At 44.3% G+C, this 26,500-nt stretch overlaps 1 protein-coding gene across 1 annotated transcript in view; it reads left to right on the top strand.

The window, feature by feature from the left end:
* Nucleotides 1-26,500, top strand: part of LOC118936381 (dihydropyrimidinase-related protein 1) — a 42,273-nt gene that overhangs the window by 10,869 nt on the left and 4,904 nt on the right. The window contains 7 exon segments of the mRNA XM_090209861.1: nt 21,276-21,344; nt 21,775-21,895; nt 22,245-22,354; nt 22,356-22,402; nt 23,985-24,126; nt 24,310-24,480; nt 25,036-25,218. Coding sequence (XP_090065987.1) covers nt 21,276-21,344; nt 21,775-21,895; nt 22,245-22,354; nt 22,356-22,402; nt 23,985-24,126; nt 24,310-24,480; nt 25,036-25,218 — 843 coding nt within the window.

The following is a 26,500-nucleotide window of genomic DNA, read 5'->3' as shown; positions in this document are numbered from 1 at the left end:
CATACAGGCATAACCCCATTATAACCCAGTCATAACCCCATTATAACCCAGTCTTACAGCCATAACCCCATTATAACCCAGTCATAACCCCATTATAACCCAGTCATAACCCTATTATAACCCAGGCATAAACCCACTATAACCAAGTCCTACAGTCATAACCCCATTATAACCCAGTCCAACAGTCATACCCCCAATATAACCCAGTCCAACAGTCATAACCCCATTATAACCCAGTCATACAGTCATAACCCCATTATAACCCAGTCATAACCCCATTATAACCCAGTCATACAGTCCTAACCCCATTATAACCCAGTCATAACCCCATTATAACCCAGTCCTACAGTCATAACCCCATTATAACCCAGTCATACAGTCCTAACCCCATTATAACCCAGTCCTACAGTCATAACCCCATTTTAACCCAGTCCTACAGTCATAACCACATCATAACCCAGTCATAACCCCATTATAACCCAGTCCAACAGTCATACCCCCAATATAACCCAGTCCAACAGTCATAACCCCATTATAACCCAGTCCTACAGTCATAGCCCCATTATAACCCAGTCATAACCCATTATAACCCAGTCCAACAGTCATAACCCCTTTATAACCCAGTCATACAGTCATAACCCCATTATAACCCAGCAATACAGTCATAACCCCATTATAACCCAGTCCAACAGTCATACCCCCAATATAACCCAGTCATAACCCCATTATAACCCAGTCCTACAGTCATAACCACATTATAACCCAGTCATAACCCCATTATAACCCAGTCATAACCCCATTATAACCCAGTCCTACAGTCATAACCCCATTATAACCCAGTCCTACAGTCATAACCCCATTATAACCCAGTCATAACCCCATTATAACCCATTCCTACAGTCATAACCCCATTATAACCCAGTCATAACCCCATTTTAACCCAGTCCTACAGTCATAACTCCATTATAACCCATTCCTACAGTCATAACCACATTATAACCCAGTCATAACCCCATTATTTCCAGTCCAACAGTCATAACCCTATTATAACCCAGTCATAAACCCATTATAACCCAGTACTACAGGCATAACCCCATTATAACCCAGTCCTACAGTCATAAACCCATTATAACCCAGTCCTACAGGCATAACCCCATTATAACCCAGTCCTACAGTCATAACCCCATTTTACCCCAGTCCTACAGTCATAACCCGATTATAACCCAGTCCAACAGTCATAACCCCATTATAACCCAGTCATACAGTCATAACCCCATTATAACCCTGTCCTACAGTCATAACCCCATTATAACCCAGTCCAACAGTCATACACCCAATATAACCCAGTCCAACAGTCATAACCCCATTATAACCCAGTCCTACAGTCATAACCCCATTATAACCCAGTCATAACCCATTATAACCCAGTCCAACAGTCATAACCCCTTTATAACCCAGTCATACAGTCATAACCCCATTATAACCCAGCCCTACAGTCATAACCCCATTATAACCCAGTCCAACAGTCATACCCCCAATATAACCCAGTCCAACAGTCATAACCCCATTATAACCCAGTCCTACAGTCATAACCCCATTATAACCCAGTCATAACCCATTATAACCCAGTCCAACAGTCATAACCCCATTATAACCCAGTCATACAGGCATAACCCCATTATAACCCAGTCCTACAGTCCTAACTCCATTATTACCCAGTCATAACCCATTATAACCCAGTCCAACAGTCATATCCCCATTATAACCCAGTCATACAGGCATAACCCCATTATAACCCAGTCATAACCCCATTATAACCCAGTCTTACAGCCATAACCCCATTATAACCCAGTCATAACCCCATTATAACCCAGTCATAACCCTATTATAACCCAGGCATAAACCCACTATAACCAAGTCCTACAGTCATAACCCCATTATAACCCAGTCCAACAGTCATACCCCCAATATAACCCAGTCCAACAGTCATAACCCCATTATAACCCAGTCATACAGTCATAACCCCATTATAACCCAGTCATAACCCCATTATAACCCAGTCATACAGTCCTAACCCCATTATAACCCAGTCATAACCCCATTATAACCCAGTCCTACAGTCATAACCCCATTATAACCCAGTCATACAGTCCTAACCCCATTATAACCCAGTCCTACAGTCATAACCCCATTTTAACCCAGTCCTACAGTCATAACCACATCATAACCCAGTCATAACCCCATTATAACCCAGTCCAACAGTCATACCCCCAATATAACCCAGTCCAACAGTCATAACCCCATTATAACCCAGTCCTACAGTCATAGCCCCATTATAACCCAGTCATAACCCATTATAACCCAGTCCAACAGTCATAACCCCTTTATAACCCAGTCATACAGTCATAACCCCATTATAACCCAGCAATACAGTCATAACCCCATTATAACCCAGTCCAACAGTCATACCCCCAATATAACCCAGTCCAACAGTCATAACCCCATTATAACCCAGTCCTACAGTCATAACCCCATTATAACCCAGTCATAACCCATTATAACCCAGTCCAACAGTCATAACCCCATTATAACCCAGTCATACAGGCATAACCCCATTATGACCCAGTCCTACAGTCATAACCCCATTATAACCCAGTCCTACAGTCCTAACCCCATTATAACCCAGTCATAACCCATTATAACCCAGTCCAACAGTCATATCCCCATTATAACCCAGTCATACAGACATAACCCCATTATAAGCCAGTCACAACCCCATTATAACCCAGTCCTACAGTCCTAACCCCATTATTACCCAGTCATAACCCATTATAACCCAGTCCAACAGTCATATCCCCATTATAACCCAGTCATACAGTCATAACCCCATTATAACCCAGTCTTACAGCCATAACCCCATTATAACCCAGTCATAACCCCATTATAACCCAGTCATAACCCTATTATAACCCAGGCATAAACCCATTATAACCCAGTCCTACAGTCATAACCCCATTATAACCCAGTCCAACAGTCATACCCCCAATATAACCCAGTCCAACAGTCATAACCCCATTATAACCCAGTCATACAGTCATAACCCCATTATAACCCAGTCATTACCCCAATATAACCCAGTCATACAGTCCTAACCCCATTATAACCCAGTCATAACCCCATTATAACCCAGTCCTACAGTCATAACCCCATTATAACCCAGTCATACAGTCCTAACCCCATTATAACCCAGTCCTACAGTCATAACCCCATTATAACCCAGTCCTATAGTCATAACCACATCATAACCCAGTCATAACCCCATTATAACCCAGTCATAACCCCATTATAACCCAGTCATAACCCCATTATAACCCAGTCATAACCCCATTATAACCCAGTCATACAGTCATAACCCCATTATAACCCAGTCCTACAGTCATAACCACATCATAACCCAGTAATAACCCCATTATAACCCAGTTTTACAGTCATAACCCCATTATAACCCATTCCTACAGTCATAACCCCATCATAACCCAGTCATACAGGCATAACCCCATTATAACCCAGTCACAACCCCATTATAACCCAGTCATACAGGCATAACCCCATTATAACCCAGTCATAACCCCATTATAACCCCGTCTTACAGCCATAACCCCATTATAACCCAGTCACAACCCCATTATAACCCAGTCATAACCCCATTATAACCCAGTCATAACCCTATTATAACCCAGGCGTAAACCCATTATAACCCAGTCCTACAGTCATAACCCCATTATAACCCAGTCCAACAGTCATACCCCCAATATAACCCAGTCCAACAGTCATAACCCCATTATAACCCAGTCATACAGTCATAACCCCATTATAACCCAGTCATAACCCCATTATAACCGAGTCCAACAGTCATAACCCCATTATAACCCAGTCATACAGTCCTAACCCCATTATAACCCAGTCATAACCCCATTATAACCCAGTCCTACAGTCGTAACCCCATTATAACCCAGTCATACAGTCCTAACCCCATTATAACCCAGTCATAACCACATTATAACCCAGTCCTGCAGTCAGAACCCCATTATAACCCAGTCCTACAGTCATAACCCCATTATAACCCAGTCATAACCCCATTATAACCCAGTCCTACAGTCATAACCCCATTACACCCCAGTCATAACCCCATTATAACCCAGTCATAACCCCATTATAACCCAGTCCTACAGTCATAACCCCATTATAACCCAGTCATAACCCCATTATAACCCAGTCCTACAGTTATAACCCAGTCATAACCCATTATAACCCAGTCCAACAGTCATAACCCCATTATAACCCAGTCCAACAGTCATAACCCCATTATAACCCAGTCATACAGGCATAACCCCATTATAACCCAGTCCAACAGTCATAACCCCATTATAACCCAGTCCTACAGTCATAACCCCATTATAACCCAGTCATAACCCATTATAACCCAGTCCAACAGTCATAACCCTATTATAACCCAGTCATAAACCCATTATAACCCAGTACTACAGGCATAACCCCATTATAACCCAGTCCTACAGTCATAAACCCATTATAACCCAGTCCTACAGGCATAACCCCATTATAACCCAGTCCTACAGGCATAACCCCATTATAACCCAGTCCTACAGTCATAACCCCATTTTACCCCAGTCCTACAGTCATAACCCCATTATAACCCAGTCCAACAGTCATAACCCCATTATAACCCAGTCATACAGTCATAACCCCATTATAACCCAGTCCTACAGTCATAACCCCATTATAACCCAGTCCAACAGTCATAACCCCATTATAACCCAGTCATACAGTCCTAACCCCATTATAACCCAGTCATAACCCCATTATAACCCAGTCCTACAGTCGTAACCCCATTATAACCCAGTCATACAGTCCTAACCCCATTATAACCCAGTCATAACCACATTATAACCCAGTCCTGCAGTCAGAACCCCATTATAACCCAGTCCTACAGTCATAACCCCATTATAACCCAGTCATAACCCCATTATAACCCAGTCCTACAGTCATAACCCCATTACACCCCAGTCATAACCCCATTATAACCCAGTCATAACCCCATTATAACCCAGTCCTACAGTCATAACCCCATTATAACCCAGTCATAACCCCATTATAACCCAGTCCTACAGTTATAACCCAGTCATAACCCATTATAACCCAGTCCAACAGTCATAACCCCATTATAACCCAGTCCAACAGTCATAACCCCATTATAACCCAGTCATACAGGCATAACCCCATTATAACCCAGTCCAACAGTCATAACCCCATTATAACCCAGTCCTACAGTCATAACCCCATTATAACCCAGTCATAACCCATTATAACCCAGTCCAACAGTCATAACCCTATTATAACCCAGTCATAAACCCATTATAACCCAGTACTACAGGCATAACCCCATTATAACCCAGTCCTACAGTCATAAACCCATTATAACCCAGTCCTACAGGCATAACCCCATTATAACCCAGTCCTACAGGCATAACCCCATTATAACCCAGTCCTACAGTCATAACCCCATTTTACCCCAGTCCTACAGTCATAACCCCATTATAACCCAGTCCAACAGTCATAACCCCATTATAACCCAGTCATACAGTCATAACCCCATTATAACCCAGTCCTACAGTCATAACCCCATTATAACCCAGTCCAACAGTCATACTCCCAATATAACCCAGTCCAACAGTCATAACCCCATTATAACCCAGTCCTACAGTCATAACCCCATTATAACCCAGTCATAACCCATTATAACCCAGTCCAACAGTCATAACCCCTTTATAACCCAGTCATACAGTCATAACCCCATTATAACCCAGCCCTACAGTCATAACCCCATTATAACCCAGTCCAACAGTCATACCCCCAATATAACCCAGTCCAACAGTCATAACCCCATTATAACCCAGTCCTACAGTCATAACCCCATTATAACCCAGTCATAACCCATTATAACCCAGTCCAACAGTCATAACCCCATTATAACCCAGTCATACAGGCATAACCCCATTATGACCCAGTCCTACAGTCATAACCCCATTATAACCCAGTCCTACAGTCCTAACTCCATTATTACCCAGTCATAACCCATTATAACCCAGTCCAACAGTCATATCCCCATTATAACCCAGTCATACAGGCATAACCCCATTATAACCCAGTCATAACCCCATTATAACCCAGTCTTACAGCCATAACCCCATTATAACCCAGTCATAACCCCATTATAACCCAGTCATAACCCTATTATAACCCAGGCATAAACCCACTATAACCAAGTCCTACAGTCATAACCCCATTATAACCCAGTCCAACAGTCATACCCCCAATATAACCCAGTCCAACAGTCATAACCCCATTATAACCCAGTCATACAGTCATAACCCCATTATAACCCAGTCATAACCCCATTATAACCCAGTCATACAGTCCTAACCCCATTATAACCCAGTCATAACCCCATTATAACCCAGTCCTACAGTCATAACCCCATTATAACCCAGTCATACAGTCCTAACCCCATTATAACCCAGTCCTACAGTCATAACCCCATTTTAACCCAGTCCTACAGTCATAACCACATCATAACCCAGTCATAACCCCATTATAACCCAGTCCAACAGTCATACCCCCAATATAACCCAGTCCAACAGTCATAACCCCATTATAACCCAGTCCTACAGTCATAACCCCATTATAACCCAGTCATAACCCATTATAACCCAGTCCAACAGTCATAACCCCTTTATAACCCAGTCATACAGTCATAACCCCATTATAACCCAGCAATACAGTCATAACCCCATTATAACCCAGTCCAACAGTCATACCCCCAAGATAACCCAGTCCAACAGTCATAACCCCATTATAACCCAGTCCTACAGTCATAACCCCATTATAACCCAGTCATAACCCATTATAACCCAGTCCAACAGTCATAACCCCATTATAACCCAGTCATACAGGCATAACCCCATTATGACCCAGTCCTACAGTCATAACCCCATTATAACCCAGTCCTACAGTCCTAACCCCATTATAACCCAGTCATAACCCATTATAACCCAGTCCAACAGTCATATCCCCATTATAACCCAGTCATACAGACATAACCCCATTATAAGCCAGTCACAACCCCATTATAACCCAGTCCTACAGTCCTAACCCCATTATTACCCAGTCATAACCCATTATAACCCAGTCCAACAGTCATATCCCCATTATAACCCAGTCATACAGGCATAACCCCATTATAACCTAGTCATAACCCCATTATAACCCAGTCTTACAGCCATAACCCCATTATAACCCAGTCATAACCCCATTATAACCCAGTCATAACCCTATTATAACCCAGGCATAAACCCATTATAACCCAGTCCTACAGTCATAACCCCATTATAACCCAGTCCAACAGTCATACCCCCAATATAACCCAGTCCAACAGTCATAACCCCATTATAACCCAGTCATACAGTCATAACCCCATTATAACCCAGTCATTACCCCAATATAACCCAGTCATACAGTCCTAACCCCATTATAACCCAGTCATAACCCCATTATAACCCAGTCCTACAGTCATAACCCCATTATAACCCAGTCATACAGTCCTAACCCCATTATAACCCAGTCCTACAGTCATAACCCCATTATAACCCAGTCCTATAGTCATAACCACATCATAACCCAGTCATAACCCCATTATAACCCAGTCATAACCCCATTATAACCCAGTCCTACAGTCATAACCCCATTACACCCCAGTCATAACCCCATTATAACCCAGTCATAACCCCATTATAACCCAGTCATAACCCCATTATAACCCAGTCATACAGTCATAACCCCATTATAACCCAGTCCTACAGTCATAACCACATCATAACCCAGTAATAACCCCATTATAACCCAGTTTTACAGTCATAACCCCATTATAACCCATTCCTACAGTCATAACCCCATCATAACCCAGTCATACAGGCATAACCCCATTATAACCCAGTCATAACCCATTATAACCCAGTCCAACAGTCATAACCCCATTATAACCCAGTCCAACAGTCATAACCCCATTATAACCCAGTCATACAGGCATAACCCCATTATAACCCAGTCCAACAGTCATAACCCCATTATAACCCAGTCCTACAGTCATAACCCCATTATAACCCAGGTATAACCCATTATAACCCAGTCCAACAGTCATAACCCTATTATAACCCAGTCATAAACCCATTATAACCCAGTACTACAGGCATAACCCCATTATAACCCAGTCCTACAGTCATAAACCCATTATAACCCAGTCCTACAGGCATAACCCCATTATAACCCAGTCCTACAGGCATAACCCCATTATAACCCAGTCCTACAGTCATAACCCCATTTTACCCCAGTCCTACAGTCATAACCCCATTATAACCCAGTCCAACAGTCATAACCCCATTATAACCCAGTCATACAGTCATAACCCCATTATAACCCAGTCCTACAGTCATAACCCCATTATAACCCAGTCCAACAGTCATAACCCCATTATAACCCAGTCATACAGTCCTAACCCCATTATAACCCAGTCATAACCCCATTATAACCCAGTCCTACAGTCGTAACCCCATTATAACCCAGTCATACAGTCCTAACCCCATTATAACCCAGTCATAACCACATTATAACCCAGTCCTGCAGTCAGAACCCCATTATAACCCAGTCCTACAGTCATAACCCCATTATAACCCAGTCATAACCCCATTATAACCCAGTCCTACAGTCATAACCCCATTACACCCCAGTCATAACCCCATTATAACCCAGTCATAACCCCATTATAACCCAGTCCTACAGTCATAACCCCATTATAACCCAGTCATAACCCCATTATAACCCAGTCCTACAGTTATAACCCAGTCATAACCCATTATAACCCAGTCCAACAGTCATAACCCCATTATAACCCAGTCCAACAGTCATAACCCCATTATAACCCAGTCATACAGGCATAACCCCATTATAACCCAGTCCAACAGTCATAACCCCATTATAACCCAGTCCTACAGTCATAACCCCATTATAACCCAGTCATAACCCATTATAACCCAGTCCAACAGTCATAACCCTATTATAACCCAGTCATAAACCCATTATAACCCAGTACTACAGGCATAACCCCATTATAACCCAGTCCTACAGTCATAAACCCATTATAACCCAGTCCTACAGGCATAACCCCATTATAACCCAGTCCTACAGGCATAACCCCATTATAACCCAGTCCTACAGTCATAACCCCATTTTACCCCAGTCCTACAGTCATAACCCCATTATAACCCAGTCCAACAGTCATAACCCCATTATAACCCAGTCATACAGTCATAACCCCATTATAACCCAGTCCTACAGTCATAACCCCATTATAACCTAGTCCAACAGTCATACTCCCAATATAACCCAGTCCAACAGTCATAACCCCATTATAACCCAGTCCTACAGTCATAACCCCATTATAACCCAGTCATAACCCATTATAACCCAGTCCAACAGTCATAACCCCTTTATAACCCAGTCATACAGTCATAACCCCATTATAACCCAGCCCTACAGTCATAACCCCATTATAACCCAGTCCAACAGTCATACCCCCAATATAACCCAGTCCAACAGTCATAACCCCATTATAACCCAGTCCTACAGTCATAACCCCATTATAACCCAGTCATAACCCATTATAACCCAGTCCAACAGTCATAACCCCATTATAACCCAGTCATACAGGCATAACCCCATTATGACCCAGTCCTACAGTCATAACCCCATTATAACCCAGTCCTACAGTCCTAACTCCATTATTACCCAGTCATAACCCATTATAACCCAGTCCAACAGTCATATCCCCATTATAACCCAGTCATACAGTCATAACCCCATTATAACCCAGTCATAACCCCATTATAACCCAGTCTTACAGCCATAACCCCATTATAACCCAGTCATAACCCCATTATAACCCAGTCATAACCCTATTATAACCCAGGCATAAACCCACTATAACCAAGTCCTACAGTCATAACCCCATTATAACCCAGTCCAACAGTCATACCCCCAATATAACCCAGTCCAACAGTCATAACCCCATTATAACCCAGTCATACAGTCATAACCCCATTATAACCCAGTCATAACCCCATTATAACCCAGTCATACAGTCCTAACCCCATTATAACCCAGTCATAACCCCATTATAACCCAGTCCTACAGTCATAACCCCATTATAACCCAGTCATACAGTCCTAACCCCATTATAACCCAGTCCTACAGTCATAACCCCATTTTAACCCAGTCCTACAGTCATAACCACATCATAACCCAGTCATAACCCCATTATAACCCAGTCCAACAGTCATACCCCCAATATAACCCAGTCCAACAGTCATAACCCCATTATAACCCAGTCCTACAGTCATAACCCCATTATAACCCAGTCATAACCCATTATAACCCAGTCCAACAGTCATAACCCCTTTATAACCCAGTCATACAGTCATAACCCCATTATAACCCAGCAATACAGTCATAACCCCATTATAACCCAGTCCAACAGTCATACCCCCAATATAACCCAGTCCAACAGTCATAACCCCATTATAACCCAGTCCTACAGTCATAACCCCATTATAACCCAGTCATAACCCATTATAACCCAGTCCAACAGTCATAACCCCATTATAACCCAGTCATACAGGCATAACCCCATTATGACCCAGTCCTACAGTCATAACCCCATTATAACCCAGTCCTACAGTCCTAACCCCATTATAACCCAGTCATAACCCATTATAACCCAGTCCAACAGTCATATCCCCATTATAACCCAGTCATACAGACATAACCCCATTATAAGCCAGTCACAACCCCATTATAACCCAGTCCTACAGTCCTAACCCCATTATTACCCAGTCATAACCCATTATAACCCAGTCCAACAGTCATATCCCCATTATAACCCAGTCATACAGGCATAACCCCATTATAACCTAGTCATAACCCCATTATAACCCAGTCTTACAGCCATAACCCCATTATAACCCAGTCATAACCCCATTATAACCCAGTCATAACCCTATTATAACCCAGGCATAAACCCATTATAACCCAGTCCTACAGTCATAACCCCATTATAACCCAGTCCAACAGTCATACCCCCAATATAACCCAGTCCAACAGTCATAACCCCATTATAACCCAGTCATACAGTCATAACCCCATTATAACCCAGTCATTACCCCAATATAACCCAGTCCTACAGTCCTAACCCCATTATAACCCAGTCATAACCCCATTATAACCCAGTCCTACAGTCATAACCCCATTATAACCCAGTCATACAGTCCTAACCCCATTATAACCCAGTCCTACAGTCATAACCCCATTATAACCCAGTCCTATAGTCATAACCACATCATAACCCAGTCATAACCCCATTATAACCCAGTCATAACCCCATTATAACCCAGTCCTACAGTCATAACCCCATTACACCCCAGTCATAACCCCATTATAACCCAGTCATAACCCCATTATAACCCAGTCATAACCCCATTATAACCCAGTCATACAGTCATAACCCCATTATAACCCAGTCCTACAGTCATAACCACATCATAACCCAGTAATAACCCCATTATAACCCAGTTTTACAGTCATAACCCCATTATAACCCATTCCTACAGTCATAACCCCATCATAACCCAGTCATACAGGCATAACCCCATTATAACCCAGTCACAACCCCATTATAACCCAGTCATACAGGCATAACCCCATTATAACCCAGTCATAACCCCATTATAACCCCGTCTTACAGCCATAACCCCATTATAACCCAGTCACAACCCCATTATAACCCAGTCATAACCCCATTATAACCCAGTCATAACCCTATTATAACCCAGGCGTAAACCCATTATAACCCAGTCCTACAGTCATAACCCCATTATAACCCAGTCCAACAGTCATACCCCCAATATAACCCAGTCCAACAGTCATAACCCCATTATAACCCAGTCATACAGTCATAACCCCATTATAACCCAGTCATAACCCCATTATAACCGAGTCCAACAGTCATAACCCCATTATAACCCAGTCATACAGTCCTAACCCCATTATAACCCAGTCATAACCCCATTATAACCCAGTCCTACAGTCGTAACCCCATTATAACCCAGTCATACAGTCCTAACCCCATTATAACCCAGTCATAACCACATTATAACCCAGTCCTGCAGTCAGAACCCCATTATAACCCAGTCCTACAGTCATAACCCCATTATAACCCAGTCATAACCCCATTATAACCCAGTCCTACAGTCATAACCCCATTACACCCCAGTCATAACCCCATTATAACCCAGTCATAACCCCATTATAACCCAGTCCTACAGTCATAACCCCATTATAACCCAGTCATAACCCCATTATAACCCAGTCCAACAGTCATAACCCCATTATAACCCAGTCCAACAGTCATAACCCCATTATAACCCAGTCATACAGCCATAACCCCATTATAACCCAGTCCAACAGTCATAACCCCATTATAACCCAGTCCTACAGTCATAACCCCATTATAACCCAGTCATAACCCATTATAACCCAGTCCAACAGTCATAACCCCTTTATAACCCAGTCATACAGTCATAACCCCATTATAACCCAGTCCAACAGTCATACCCCCAATATAACCCAGTCCAAAAGTCATAACCCCATTATAACCCCGTCTTACAGCCATAACCCCATTATAACCCAGTCACAACCCCACTATAACCCAGTCATAACCCCATTATAACCCAGTCATAACCCTATTATAACCCAGGCGTAAACCCATTATAACCCAGTCCTACAGTCATAACCCCATTATAACCCAGTCCAACAGTCATACCCCCAATATAACCCAGTCCAACAGTCATAACCCCATTATAACCCAGTCATACAGTCATAACCCCATTATAACCCAGTCATAACCCCATTATAACCGAGTCCAACAGTCATAACCCCATTATAACCCAGTCATACAGTCCTAACCCCATTATAACCCAGTCATAACCCCATTATAACCCAGTCCTACAGTCGTAACCCCGTTATAACCCAGTCATACAGTCATAACCACATTATAACCCAGTCCTGCAGTCAGAACCCCATTATAACCCAGTCCTACAGTCATAACCCCATTATAACCCAGTCATAACCCCATTATAACCCAGTCCTACAGTCATAACCTCATTACACCCCAGTCATAACCCCATTATAACCCAGTCATAACCCCATTATAACCCAGTCCTACAGTCATAACCCCATTATAACCCAGTCATAACCCCATTATAACCCAGTCCTACAGTCATAACCCCATTATAACCCAGTCATAACCCATTATAACCCAGTCCAACAGTCATAACCTCATTATAACCCAGTCCAACAGTCATAACCCCATTATAACCCAGTCATACAGGCATAACCCCATTATAACCCAGTCCAACAGTCATAACCCCATTATAACCCAGTCCTACAGTCATAACCCCATTATAACCCAGTCATAACCCATTATAACCCAGTCCAACAGTCATAACCCCTTTATAACCCAGTCATACAGTCATAACCCCATTATAACCCAGTCCAACAGTCATACCCCCAATATAACCCAGTCCAAAAGTCATAACCCCATTATAACCCAGTCCTACAGTCATAACCCCATTATAACCCAGTCATAACCCATTATAACCCAGTCCAACAGTCATAACCCCATTATAACCCAGTCATACAGGCATAACCCCATTATGACCCAGTCCTACAGTCATAACCCCATTATAACCCAGTCCTACAGTCCTAACCCCATTATAACCCAGTCATAACCCATTATAACCCAGTCCAACAGTCATATCCCCATTATAACCCAGTCATACAGACATAACCCCATTATAAGCCAGTCACAACCCCATTATAACCCAGTCCTACAGTCCTAACCCCATTATTACCCAGTCATAACCCATTATAACCCAGTCCAACAGTCATATCCCCATTATAACCCAGTCATACAGGCATAACCCCATTATAACCCAGTCATAACCCCATTATAACCCAGTCTTACAGCCATAACCCCATTATAACCCAGTCATAACCCCATTATAACCCAGTCATAACCCTATTATAACCCAGGCATAAACCCATTATAACCCAGTCCTACAGTCATAACCCCATTATAACCCAGTCCAACAGTCATACCCCCAATATAACCCAGTCCAACAGTCATAACCCCATTATAACCCAGTCATACAGTCATAACCCCATTATAACCCAGTCATAACCCCAATATAACCCAGTCATACAGTCCTAACCCCATTATAACCCAGTCATAACCCCATTATAACCCAGTCCTACAGTCATAACCCCATTATAACCCAGTCATACAGTCCTAACCCCATTATAACCCAGTCCTACAGTCATAACCCCATTATAACCCAGTCCTATAGTCATAACCACATCATAACCCAGTCATAACCCCATTATAACCCAGTCATAACCCCATTATAACCCAGTCCTACAGTCATAACCCCATTACACCCCAGTCATAACCCCATTATAACCCAGTCATAACCCCATTATAACCCAGTCATAACCCCATTATAACCCAGTCATACAGTCATAACCCCATTATAACCCAGTCCTACAGTCATAACCACATCATAACCCAGTAATAACCCCATTATAACCCAGTTTTACAGTCATAACCCCATTATAACCCATTCCTACAGTCATAACCCCATCATAACCCAGTCATACAGGCATAACCCCATTATAACCCAGTCACAACCCCATTATAACCCAGTCATACAGGCATAACCCCATTATAACCCAGTCATAACCCCATTATAACCCCGTCTTACAGCCATAACCCCATTATAACCCAGTCACAACCCCATTATAACCCAGTCATAACCCCATTATAACCCAGTCATAACCCTATTATAACCCAGGCGTAAACCCATTATAACCCAGTCCTACAGTCATAACCCCATTATAACCCAGTCCAACAGTCATACCCCCAATATAACCCAGTCCAACAGTCATAACCCCATTATAACCCAGTCATACAGTCATAACCCCATTATAACCCAGTCATAACCCCATTATAACCGAGTCCAACAGTCATAACCCCATTATAACCCAGTCATACAGTCCTAACCCCATTATAACCCAGTCATAACCCCATTATAACCCAGTCCTACAGTCGTAACCCCGTTATAACCCAGTCATACAGTCCTAACCCCATTATAACCCAGTCATAACCACATTATAACCCAGTCCTGCAGTCAGAACCCCATTATAACCCAGTCCTACAGTCATAACCCCATTATAACCCAGTCATAACCCCATTATAACCCAGTCCTACAGTCATAACCCCATTACACCCCAGTCATAACCCCATTATAACCCAGTCATAACCCCATTATAACCCAGTCCTACAGTCATAACCCCATTATAACCCAGTCATAACCCCATTATAACCCAGTCCTACAGTCATAACCCCATTATAACCCAGTCATAACCCATTATAACCCAGTCCAACAGTCATAACCCCATTATAACCCAGTCCAACAGTCATAACCCCATTATAACCCAGTCCTACAGTCCTAACCCCATTATAACCCAGTCATAACCCATTATAACCCAGTCCAACAGTCATATCCCCATTATAACCTAGTCATACAGGCATAACCCCAATATAAGCCAGTCACAACCCCATTATAACCCAATCCTACAGTCCTAACCCCATTATTACCCAGTCATAACCCATTATAACCCAGTCCAACAGTCATATCCCCATTATAACCCAGTCATACAGGCATAACCCCATTATAACCCAGTCATAACCCCATTATAACCCAGTCTTACAGCCATAACCCCATTATAACCCAGTCATAACCCCATTATAACCCAGTCATAACCCTATTATAACCCAGGCATAAACCCATTATAACCCAGTCCTACAGTCATAACCCCATTATAACCCAGTCCAACAGTCATACCCCCAATATAACCCAGTCCAACAGTCATAACCCCATTATAACCCAGTCATACAGTAATAACCCCATTATAACCCAGTCATAACCCCATTATAACCCAGTCATACAGTCCTAACCCCATTATAACCCAGTCATAACCCCATTATAACCCAGTCCTACAGTCATAACCCCATTATAACCCAGTCATACAGTCATAACCCCATTATAACCCAGTCCTACAGTCATAACCCCATTATAACCCAGTCACAACCCCATTATAACCCAGTCATAACCCCATTATAACCCAGTCATAACCCTATTATAACCCAGGCGTAAACCCATTATAACCCAGTCCTACAGTCATAACCCCATTATAACCCAGTCCAACAGTCATACCCCCAATATAACCCAGTCCAACAGTCATAACCCCATTATAACCCAGTCATACAGTCATAACCCCATTATAACCCAGTCATAACCCCATTATAACCGAGTCCAACAGTCATAACCCCATTATAACCCAGTCATACAGTCCTAACCCCATTATAACCCAGTCATAACCCCATTATAACCCAGTCCTACAGTCGTAACCCCGTTATAACCCAGTCATACAGTCCTAACCCCATTATAACCCAGTCATAACCACATTATAACCCAGTCCTGCAGTCAGAACCCCATTATAACCCAGTCCTACAGTCATAACCCCATTATAACCCAGTCATAACCCCATTATAACCCAGTCCTACAGTCATAACCCCATTACACCCCAGTCATAACCCCATTATAACCCAGTCATAACCCCATTATAACCCAGTCCTACAGTCATAACCCCATTATAACCCAGTCATAACCCCATTATAACCCAGTCCTACAGTCATAACCCCATTATAACCCAGTCATAACCCATTATAACCCAGTCCAACAGTCATAACCCCATTATAACCCAGTCCAACAGTCATAACCCCATTATAACCCAGTCCTACAGTCCTAACCCCATTATAACCCAGTCATAACCCATTATAACCCAGTCCAACAGTCATATCCCCATTATAACCTAGTCATACAGGCATAACCCCAATATAAGCCAGTCACAACCCCATTATAACCCAATCCTACAGTCCTAACCCCATTATTACCCAGTCATAACCCATTATAACCCAGTCCAACAGTCATATCCCCATTATAACCCAGTCATACAGGCATAACCCCATTATAACCCAGTCATAACCCCATTATAACCCAGTCTTACAGCCATAACCCCATTATAACCCAGTCATAACCCCATTATAACCCAGTCATAACCCTATTATAACCCAGGCATAAACCCATTATAACCCAGTCCTACAGTCATAACCCCAATATAACCCAGTCCAACAGTCATAACCCCATTATAACCCAGTCATACAGTAATAACCCCATTATAACCCAGTCATAACCCCATTATAACCCAGTCATACAGTCCTAACCCCATTATAACCCAGTCATAACCCCATTATAACCCAGTCCTACAGTCATAACCCCATTATAACCCAGTCATACAGTCCTAACCCCATTATAACCCAGTCCTACAGTCATAACCCCATTATAACCCAGTCCTACAGTCATAACCACATCATAACCCAGTCATAACCCCATTATAACCCAGTCATAACCCCATTATAACCCAGTCCTACAGTCATAACCCCATTACACCCCAGTCATAACCCCATTATAACCCCATTATAACCCAGTCATAACCCCATTATAACCCAGTCATACAGTAATAACCCCATTATAACCCAGTCATAACCCCATTATAACCCAGTCATACAGTCCTAACCCCATTATAACCCAGTCATAACCCCATTATAACCCAGTCCTACAGTCATAACCCCATTATAACCCAGTCATACAGTCCTAACCCCATTATAACCCAGTCCTACAGTCATAACCCCATTATAACCCAGTCCTACAGTCATAACCACATCATAACCCAGTCATAACCCCATTATAACCCAGTCCTACAGTCATAACCCCATTATAACCCAGTCATACAGTCCTAACCCCATTATAACCCAGTCCAACAGTCATAACCCCATTATAACCCAGTCCAACAGTCATAACCCCATTATAACCCAGTCCTACAGTCCTAACCCCATTATAACCCAGTCATAACCCATTATAACCCAGTCCAACAGTCATATCCCCATTATAACCTAGTCATACAGGCATAACCCCAATATAAGCCAGTCACAACCCCATTATAACCCAATCCTACAGTCCTAACCCCATTATTACCCAGTCATAACCCATTATAACCCAGTCCAACAGTCATATCCCCATTATAACCCAGTCATACAGGCATAACCCCATTATAACCCAGTCATAACCCCATTATAACCCAGTCTTACAGCCATAACCCCATTATAACCCAGTCATAACCCCATTATAACCCAGTCATAACCCTATTATAACCCAGGCATAAACCCATTATAACCCAGTCCTACAGTCATAACCCCAATATAACCCAGTCCAACAGTCATAACCCCATTATAACCCAGTCATACAGTAATAACCCCATTATAACCCAGTCATAACCCCATTATAACCCAGTCATACAGTCCTAACCCCATTATAACCCAGTCATAACCCCATTATAACCCAGTCCTACAGTCATAACCCCATTATAACCCAGTCATACAGTCCTAACCCCATTATAACCCAGTCCTACAGTCATAACCCCATTATAACCCAGTCCTACAGTCATAACCACATCATAACCCAGTCATAACCCCATTATAACCCAGTCATAACCCCATTATAACCCAGTCCTACAGTCATAACCCCATTACACCCCAGTCATAACCCCATTATAACCCCATTATAACCCAGTCATAACCCCATTATAACCCAGTCATACAGTAATAACCCCATTATAACCCAGTCATAACCCCATTATAACCCAGTCATACAGTCCTAACCCCATTATAACCCAGTCATAACCCCATTATAACCCAGTCCTACAGTCATAACCCCATTATAACCCAGTCATACAGTCCTAACCCCATTATAACCCAGTCCTACAGTCATAACCCCATTATAACCCAGTCCTACAGTCATAACCACATCATAACCCAGTCATAACCCCATTATAACCCAGTCATAACCCCATTATAACCCAGTCCTACAGTCATAACCCCATTACACCCCAGTCATAACCCCATTATAACCCCATTATAACCCAGTCATAACCCCATTATAACCCAGTCATACAGTCATAACCCCATTATAACCCAGTCCTACAGTCATAACCACATCATAACCCAGTAATAACCCCATTATAACCCAGTTTTACAGTCATAACCCCATTATAACCCATTCCTACAGTCATAACCCCATCATAACCCAGTCATACAGGCATAACCCCATTATAACCCAGTCACAACCCCATTATAACCCAGTCATACAGGCATAACCCCATTATAACCCAGTCATAACCCCATTATAACCCAGTCTTACAGCCATAACCCCATTATAACCCAGTCATAACCCCATTATAACCCAGTCACAACCCCATTATAACCCAGTCATAACCCCATTATAACCCAGTCATAACCCCATTATAACCCAGTCATAACCCCATTATAACCCAGTCCAACAGTCATACCCCCAATATAACCCAGTCCAACAGTCATAACCCCATTATAACCCAGTCATACAGTCATAACCCCATTATATCCCAGTCATAACCCCATTATAACCCAGTCCAACAGTCATAACCCCATTATAACCCAGTCATACAGTCCTAACCCCATTATAACCCAGTCATAACCCCATTATAACCCAGTCCTACAGTCGTAACCCCATTATAACCCAGTCATACAGTCCTAACCCCATTATAACCCAGTCATAACCACATTATAACCCAGTCCTACAGTCATAACCCCATTATAACCCAGTCCTACAGTCATAACCCCATTATAACCCAGTCATAACCCCATTATAACCCAGTCCTACAGTCATAACCCCATTACACCCCAGTCATAACCCCATTATAACCCAGTCATAACCCCATTATAACCCAGTCATAACCCCATTATAACCCAGTCCAACAGTCATACCCCCAATATAACCCAGTCCAACAGTCATAACCCCATTATAACCCAGTCATACAGTCATAACCCCATTATAACCCAGTCATAACCCCATTATAACCCAGTCCAACAGTCATAACCCCATTATAACCCAGTCATACAGTCCTAACCCCATTATAACCCAGTCATAACCCCATTATAACCCAGTCCTACAGTCGTAACCCCATTATAACCCAGTCATACAGTCCTAACCCCATTATAACCCAGTCATAACCACATTATAACCCAGTCCTACTGTCATAACCCCATTATAACCCAGTCCTACAGTCATAACCCCATTATAACCCAGTCATAACCCCATTATAACCCAGTCCTACAGTCATAACCCCATTACACCCCAGTCATAACCCCATTATAACCCAGTCATAACCCCATTATAACCCAGTCCTACAGTCATAACCCCATTATAACCCAGTCATAACCACATTATAACCCAGTCCTACAGTCATAACCACATCATAACCCAGTCATAACCCCATTATAACCCAGTTTTACAGTCATAACCCCATTGTAACCCAGTCCCACAGTCATAACCCCATTATAACCCAGTCATAACCCCATTATAACCCAGTCCTACAGTCATAACCCCAATATAACCCAGTCATAACCCCATTATTACCCAGTCATAACCCCATTATAACCCAGTCCAATGATGATGATGGTGATGTTGATGATGATGGTGATGATGATGGTGATGGTGATGATGATGGTGATGTGATGATGATGATGATGGTGATGGTGATGATGGTGATGGTGATGATGATGATGGTGATGGTGGTGATGGTGATGATGATGATGATGATGATGTTGATGATGATGATGTTGATGATGATGATGATGATAATAATAATTGATGATGATGTTGATGATGGTGATGATGATGATGATGGTGATGATGATGATGGTGATGATGATGATGATGGTGATGGTGATGGTGATGATGATGATGATGGTGATGGTGATGATGATGATGATGGTGATGGTGATGATGATGATGATGATCTTCATTCTGGTCCAGGAACAACGTAAGGTCCTCAGCTTGGGAATCACTGGACCTGAGGGACACCCCCTGAGTCACCCTGAAGAGGTGATTTGAGTGTGTGTGATTGTATCTGTTCCTATGTGTGTGTGTGTGTTCATATGTGTGTGTGTGTGTGTGTGTGTGTGTGTGTGCGTGCTTGTGTGTGTGTTCATATATGTGTGTGTGTGTGTGTTCACATGTGTGTGTGTGTGTGTGTGTGCGTGCTTGTGTGTGTGTGTTCATGTGTGTGTGTTCATATGTGTGTGTGTGTGTGTGTGTGTTCATGTGTGTGTGTTCATATGTGTGTGTGTGTATGTTCATATGTGTGTGTGTGTGTGTGTGTGTTCATATGTGTGTGTGTTCATATGTGTGTGTGTGTGTGTGTTCATATGTGTGTGTGTGTGTGTGTTCATATGTGTGTGTGTTCATATGTGTGTGTGTTCATATGTGTGTGTGTGTGTGTCCATCTCTTAACGTGTGTTGTGTTGCGGTACAGCTGGAGGCGGAGGCAGTGTGCCGTGCCATCACCATCGGCAACAGAGTCAACTGTCCCGTCTACATCACCAAGGTGATGAGCAAGACTGCTGCCGACACCATTACCCAGGCCAGGAGGAGAGGTCTGTCTGTCTGTCTGTCTGTCTGTCTGTCTGTCTGTCACTCAGGCCAGATTCAAAGTCAATCTTAGCTTTAGCATAATGTTTTGCAACTGAAACTCTTTGGCAACAGAAGGAGGAAGGAAGGAAGGAAGGAAGGAAGGGAGGGAGGGAGGGAGGGAGTGAGTGAGGGGAGAGAGAGAGAGGGAGTGAGTGAGGGGAGAGAGAGAGAGGGAGTGAGTGAGGGGAGAGAGAGAGAGGGAGTGAGTGAGTGAGTGAGTGAGGGAGGGAGTTTATTTTTGAACAAATCCATTACATTTTTTTGTTTTCTAGCGGTGTGTTCACCTGTTCTGTTGTTGGCTCCTCCCACCAGGTTCCGTTGTGTTTGGGGAGCCAATCACAGCCAGCCTGGCCACAGACGGATCGCACTATTGGAGCAAGAACTGGGCCAAGGCCGCCGCCTACGTGACATCACCGCCGCTCAAGCCCCGACCCCACCACCCCAGAACACCTCCACGACCTGCTGGCCTGGTAGGACACACACACACACACACCACACACACACACACACCACCCGCTGTGCACCTTTCTCTGTCCCTGATTCCAAAAATAGAACAGAAACCAATAAAATGTATCTGTTGCCTTGGCTACAGACCTCTCCCTCCTCTTCCTCCTCCCTCTCCCCTCCTTCCTTCCTTCCTTCCTTCCTTCCTTCCTTCCTTCCTTCCTTCCTTCCTTCCTTCCTTCCTTCCTTCCTTCCTTCCTTCCTTCCTTCCTTCCTTCCTTCCTTCCTTCCTTCCTCCTTGTCTTTCTCCCTCCTACATCTCCCTCCCTCCCTCCCTCCCTCCTTCCTTCCTTCCTTCCTTCCTTCCTTCCTTCCTTCCTTCCTTCCTTCCTTCCTTCCCCTTCCTTCCTTCCTTCCTACTTGTCTTTCTCCCTCCCTACATCTTCTTCCCTCCCTCCCTCCCTCCCTTCCTTCCTCCCTGTCTTTCTCCCTCCCTCCCTCCCTCCCTCCCTCCGTTCTAGGCGGGTCTAGCTGTCACAATGATAGTATGATGGTGTGGTTCTCTTTGAGGTTCTGCTGAACAGACATGTAGTATTATTAGGTTCTAAGGAGACAAAGGAGAACAATAAAACACACAGTTTATCCTCTCTCTCTGTCCTCTCTCTCTATCTCTGTTTCTCTTCTTCCCTGTCTCCCTGTCTCTCTCTATCTCTGTTTTCTCTCTGTCCACCTCTCTGTCTTCTGCTCACTTCTCTCTCCCGCTCACAACTCAATCTCTCTCCCCCGCTCTCTCTGTCTCTGTCTCTCTCTCTCCCATCCTCCCCCGCTCTCTCTCTCCATCGTCTCTCTCTCTCTCTCTCTCTCTCCATCGTCTCTGTCTCTCTCTCCATCGTCTGTCTCTCTCTGTCTCTCTCTCTCTCTCTCTGTCTCTCTCTCTCTCTCTCTCTCTCTCTCTCTCTCTCTGTCTCTCTCTCTCTCTCTCTCTCTGTCTCTCTCTCTCCTCCTCTCTCTGTCTCTCTCTCTCTGTCTCTCTCTCTCTCTCTCTCTCTGTCTCTCTCTCTCTCTCTCTCTCTCTCTCTCTGTCTCTCTCTCTCTCTCTCTCTCTGTCTCTCTCCTCTCTGTCTCTCTCTCTCTCTCTCTCTCTGTCTCTCTCTCTCTCTCTCTCTCTCTCTCTCTCTCTCTCTGTCTCTCTCTCTCTCTCTCTCTCTCTCTCTCTCTCTCTCTCTCTCTCTGTCTCTGTCTCTGTCTCTCTCTCTCTCTCTCTCTCTCTCTGTCTCTGTCTCTGTCTCTGTCTCTGTCTCTCTCTCTCTCTCTCTTTCTGTCTCTGTCTCTCTCTCTCTCTCTGTCTCTCTCTCTGTCTCTCTCTCTCTCTCTCTCTCTCTCTCTGTCTCTCTCTCTCTCTCTCTCTCTCTCTCTGTCTCTGTCTCTCTCTCTCTCTCTCTCTCTCTCTCTCTCTCTCTCTCTTTCTGTCTCTGTCTCTGTCTCTGTCTCTGTCTCTGTCTCTGTTCTCTCTCTCTCTCTCTCTCTCTCTCTCTCTCTCTCTCTCTCTCTCTTAAAAGAAAAGTAATGTATACCTTGTTCTAACGTTGTGTTGATGTTTTGTGACAGCGGGGACCTGCAGGTGGTTGGCAGTGCCCACTGTGCCTACAGCACGTCCCAGAAGGCCATAGGAAAAGATGACTTCACCCTGATCCCCGAAGGAACCAACGGCATCGAGGAGAGGATGGGGTTCGTCTGGGACAAGGCTGTGGTGAGAGAGAGTGTTTGTGTGTGTGTGTGTGTGTGTTTGTGTGCATGGACCCTGGTCTAAAAGTGTGTCTTCTCTCTCCTCTTCCTTCTCTCTCCTCCTCCTCTTCGTTCTCTCCTCCTCCTCCTCTCTCTCTCTCTCTCTCCTCCTCCTCTCTCTTCTTGTCCTCTTCCTCTCTTCTCTCAGGCCACGGGTAAGATGGATGCGAACCAGTTTGTGGCGGTGACCAGCACCAACGCTGCTAAGATCTTCAACCTGTACCCACGGAAGGGACGCATCGCTGTGGGTTCTGACGCTGACATCGTTATCTGGGACCCAGACAGGACCAAAACGATCACCTCCAAACTGCAACAGTCGGTGAGGGAAGAGGAGGGTAGGGTGGAGGGAGGGGGGGGGGGGGGGGAGGGAGGGGGAGGGAGGGGAGGGAGGGAGGGGGGGGGAGAGGGAGGGGGAGGGAGGGAGGGAGGGGGAGGGAGGGAGGGAGGGAGGGAGGGAGGGGGGAGGGAGGGAGGGAGGGGGGGAGGGAGGGAGGGAGGGAGGGAGGGTGGGGGGAGGGGAGGAGGGGAGGGAGGGAGGGAGGGAGGGAGGGTAGGGTGGAGGGAGGGAGGGGGGAGGGAGGGAGGGGAGGGAGGTAGGGTGGGGAGGGAGGGGAGGGAGGGAGGGAGGGAGGGGAGGGTAGGGTAGGGTAGAGGGAGGGAGGGAGGGAGGGTGGGAGGGGGGGGGGGGTGGGAGGGGGGTGGGGGAGGTGAGGGAGGAACTGGAACCAAGACATGATCAAGACCTTTACCTCCAAATTACAACAAAATAAAAACTGAATCCTCTCCTACTTTCTACCCTTTATCTCCCTGCCCTCCCTCTATCCATCCCTCCTTTCCTCCCTCTCTCCCTCCCCCTCCTCCCCTCTCCCACCAGGCTCTGGAGTATAACATCTTTGAGGGGATGGTGTGTCGGGGGGGTCCTGTCGTCGTGGTGACCCAGGGGAGGGTGGTCTATGAGGAGGGGGAGGGGCTCCGCGTCCAGCAGGGTTCAGGACGCTTCATTCCCCGCCAAGCCTTCCCAGACTACGCCTACCAGCGCATCACGACCAGGAGCAAGGTAACTACAGATCCCACAATGCAACACAAACCAGGAAGTGGCCCCACCCCCATCAGAACTTGTTTTGGTGTTAGCTACTAATTGGGCGAGTTTGACAGACAACATTAAAGAACAACTGTCCCTGAAAACAAACTTCTCCCTTTGAAAACGGCCTATGTGGCATCAATATGAGTCAGAAATATTTATTCTACAGCCAAAATTTACTATAAAGTGTAAAATAGAACAAATCTGTTCATAAAGTTAGTCTCGTCCAAAACAGAGAGATGATACAGTAGGAAAAATGGTAGGTAACAGAATTAAGGATACACAACAACCTTGGGTTGTCCAACAGTTGTCCTTGGGTTGTCCTTGGGTTGTCCAACAGTTGTCCTTGGGTTGTCCAACAGTTGTCCTTGGGTTGTCCAACAGTTGGGTCCTTGGGTTGTTCAACAGTTGGGTCCTTGGGTTGTCCAACAGTTGTCCTTGGGTTGTCCAACAGTTGGGTCCTTGGGTTGTCCAACAGTTGTCCTTGGGTTGTCCTTGGGTTGTCCAACCGTTGTCATTGGGTTGTCCAACAGTTGTCCTTGGGTTGTCCAACAGTTGTCCTTGGGTTGTCCAACAGTTGGGTCCTTGGGTTGTCCAACAGTTGAGTCCTTGGGTTGTCCAACAGTTGGGTCCTTGGGTTGTCCAACAGTTGGGTCCTTGGGTGGTCCAACAGTTGGGTCCTTGGGTTGTCCAACAGTTGTCCTTGGGTTGTCCAACAGTTGGGTCCTTGGATTGTCCAACAGTTGTCCTTGGGTTGTCCAACAGTTGGGTCCTTGGGTTGTCCAACCGTTGTCCTTGGGTTGTCCAACAGTTGTCCTTGGGTTGTCCAACAGTTGTCCTTGGGTTGTCCAACAGTTGGGTCCTTGGGTTGTCCAACAGTTGGGTCCTTGGGTTGTCCAACAGTTGGGTCCTTGGTTTGTCCAACAGTTGTCATTGGGTTGGCTTTATTTCAATCCTGTCCAGTAAGCAGCTCAGCTGCCCGGGACCTGGTTGTAATGCCCGTGGTAAATTTGGTTCGATTTTGGATATCTCTATGTGGCTAGTTAGGGACCATCAGGTAAATTACACAATGGGTCAATAAGTTAAACTTCCAATAGCTCCAAATTTCAATGACTTAAAAAACCTAATTCTAACTATAAATTCTAACTATAAATTGTAAAACTTCATATACAAATATTGAAAGTGTTTAATGAGAAAACTAAAAGCTGTGCAACATGAAAATATTGTCTCATTTGCATTGTGTAATTGATTGACGGTC

Source organism: Oncorhynchus mykiss, chromosome 19, assembly GCF_057628025.1.
Source record: "Oncorhynchus mykiss isolate SJ-2025 chromosome 19, ASM5762802v1, whole genome shotgun sequence".
NCBI lineage: Eukaryota > Metazoa > Chordata > Actinopteri > Salmoniformes > Salmonidae > Oncorhynchus > Oncorhynchus mykiss.
This window is presented reverse-complemented; position numbering and strand designations above follow the sequence as displayed.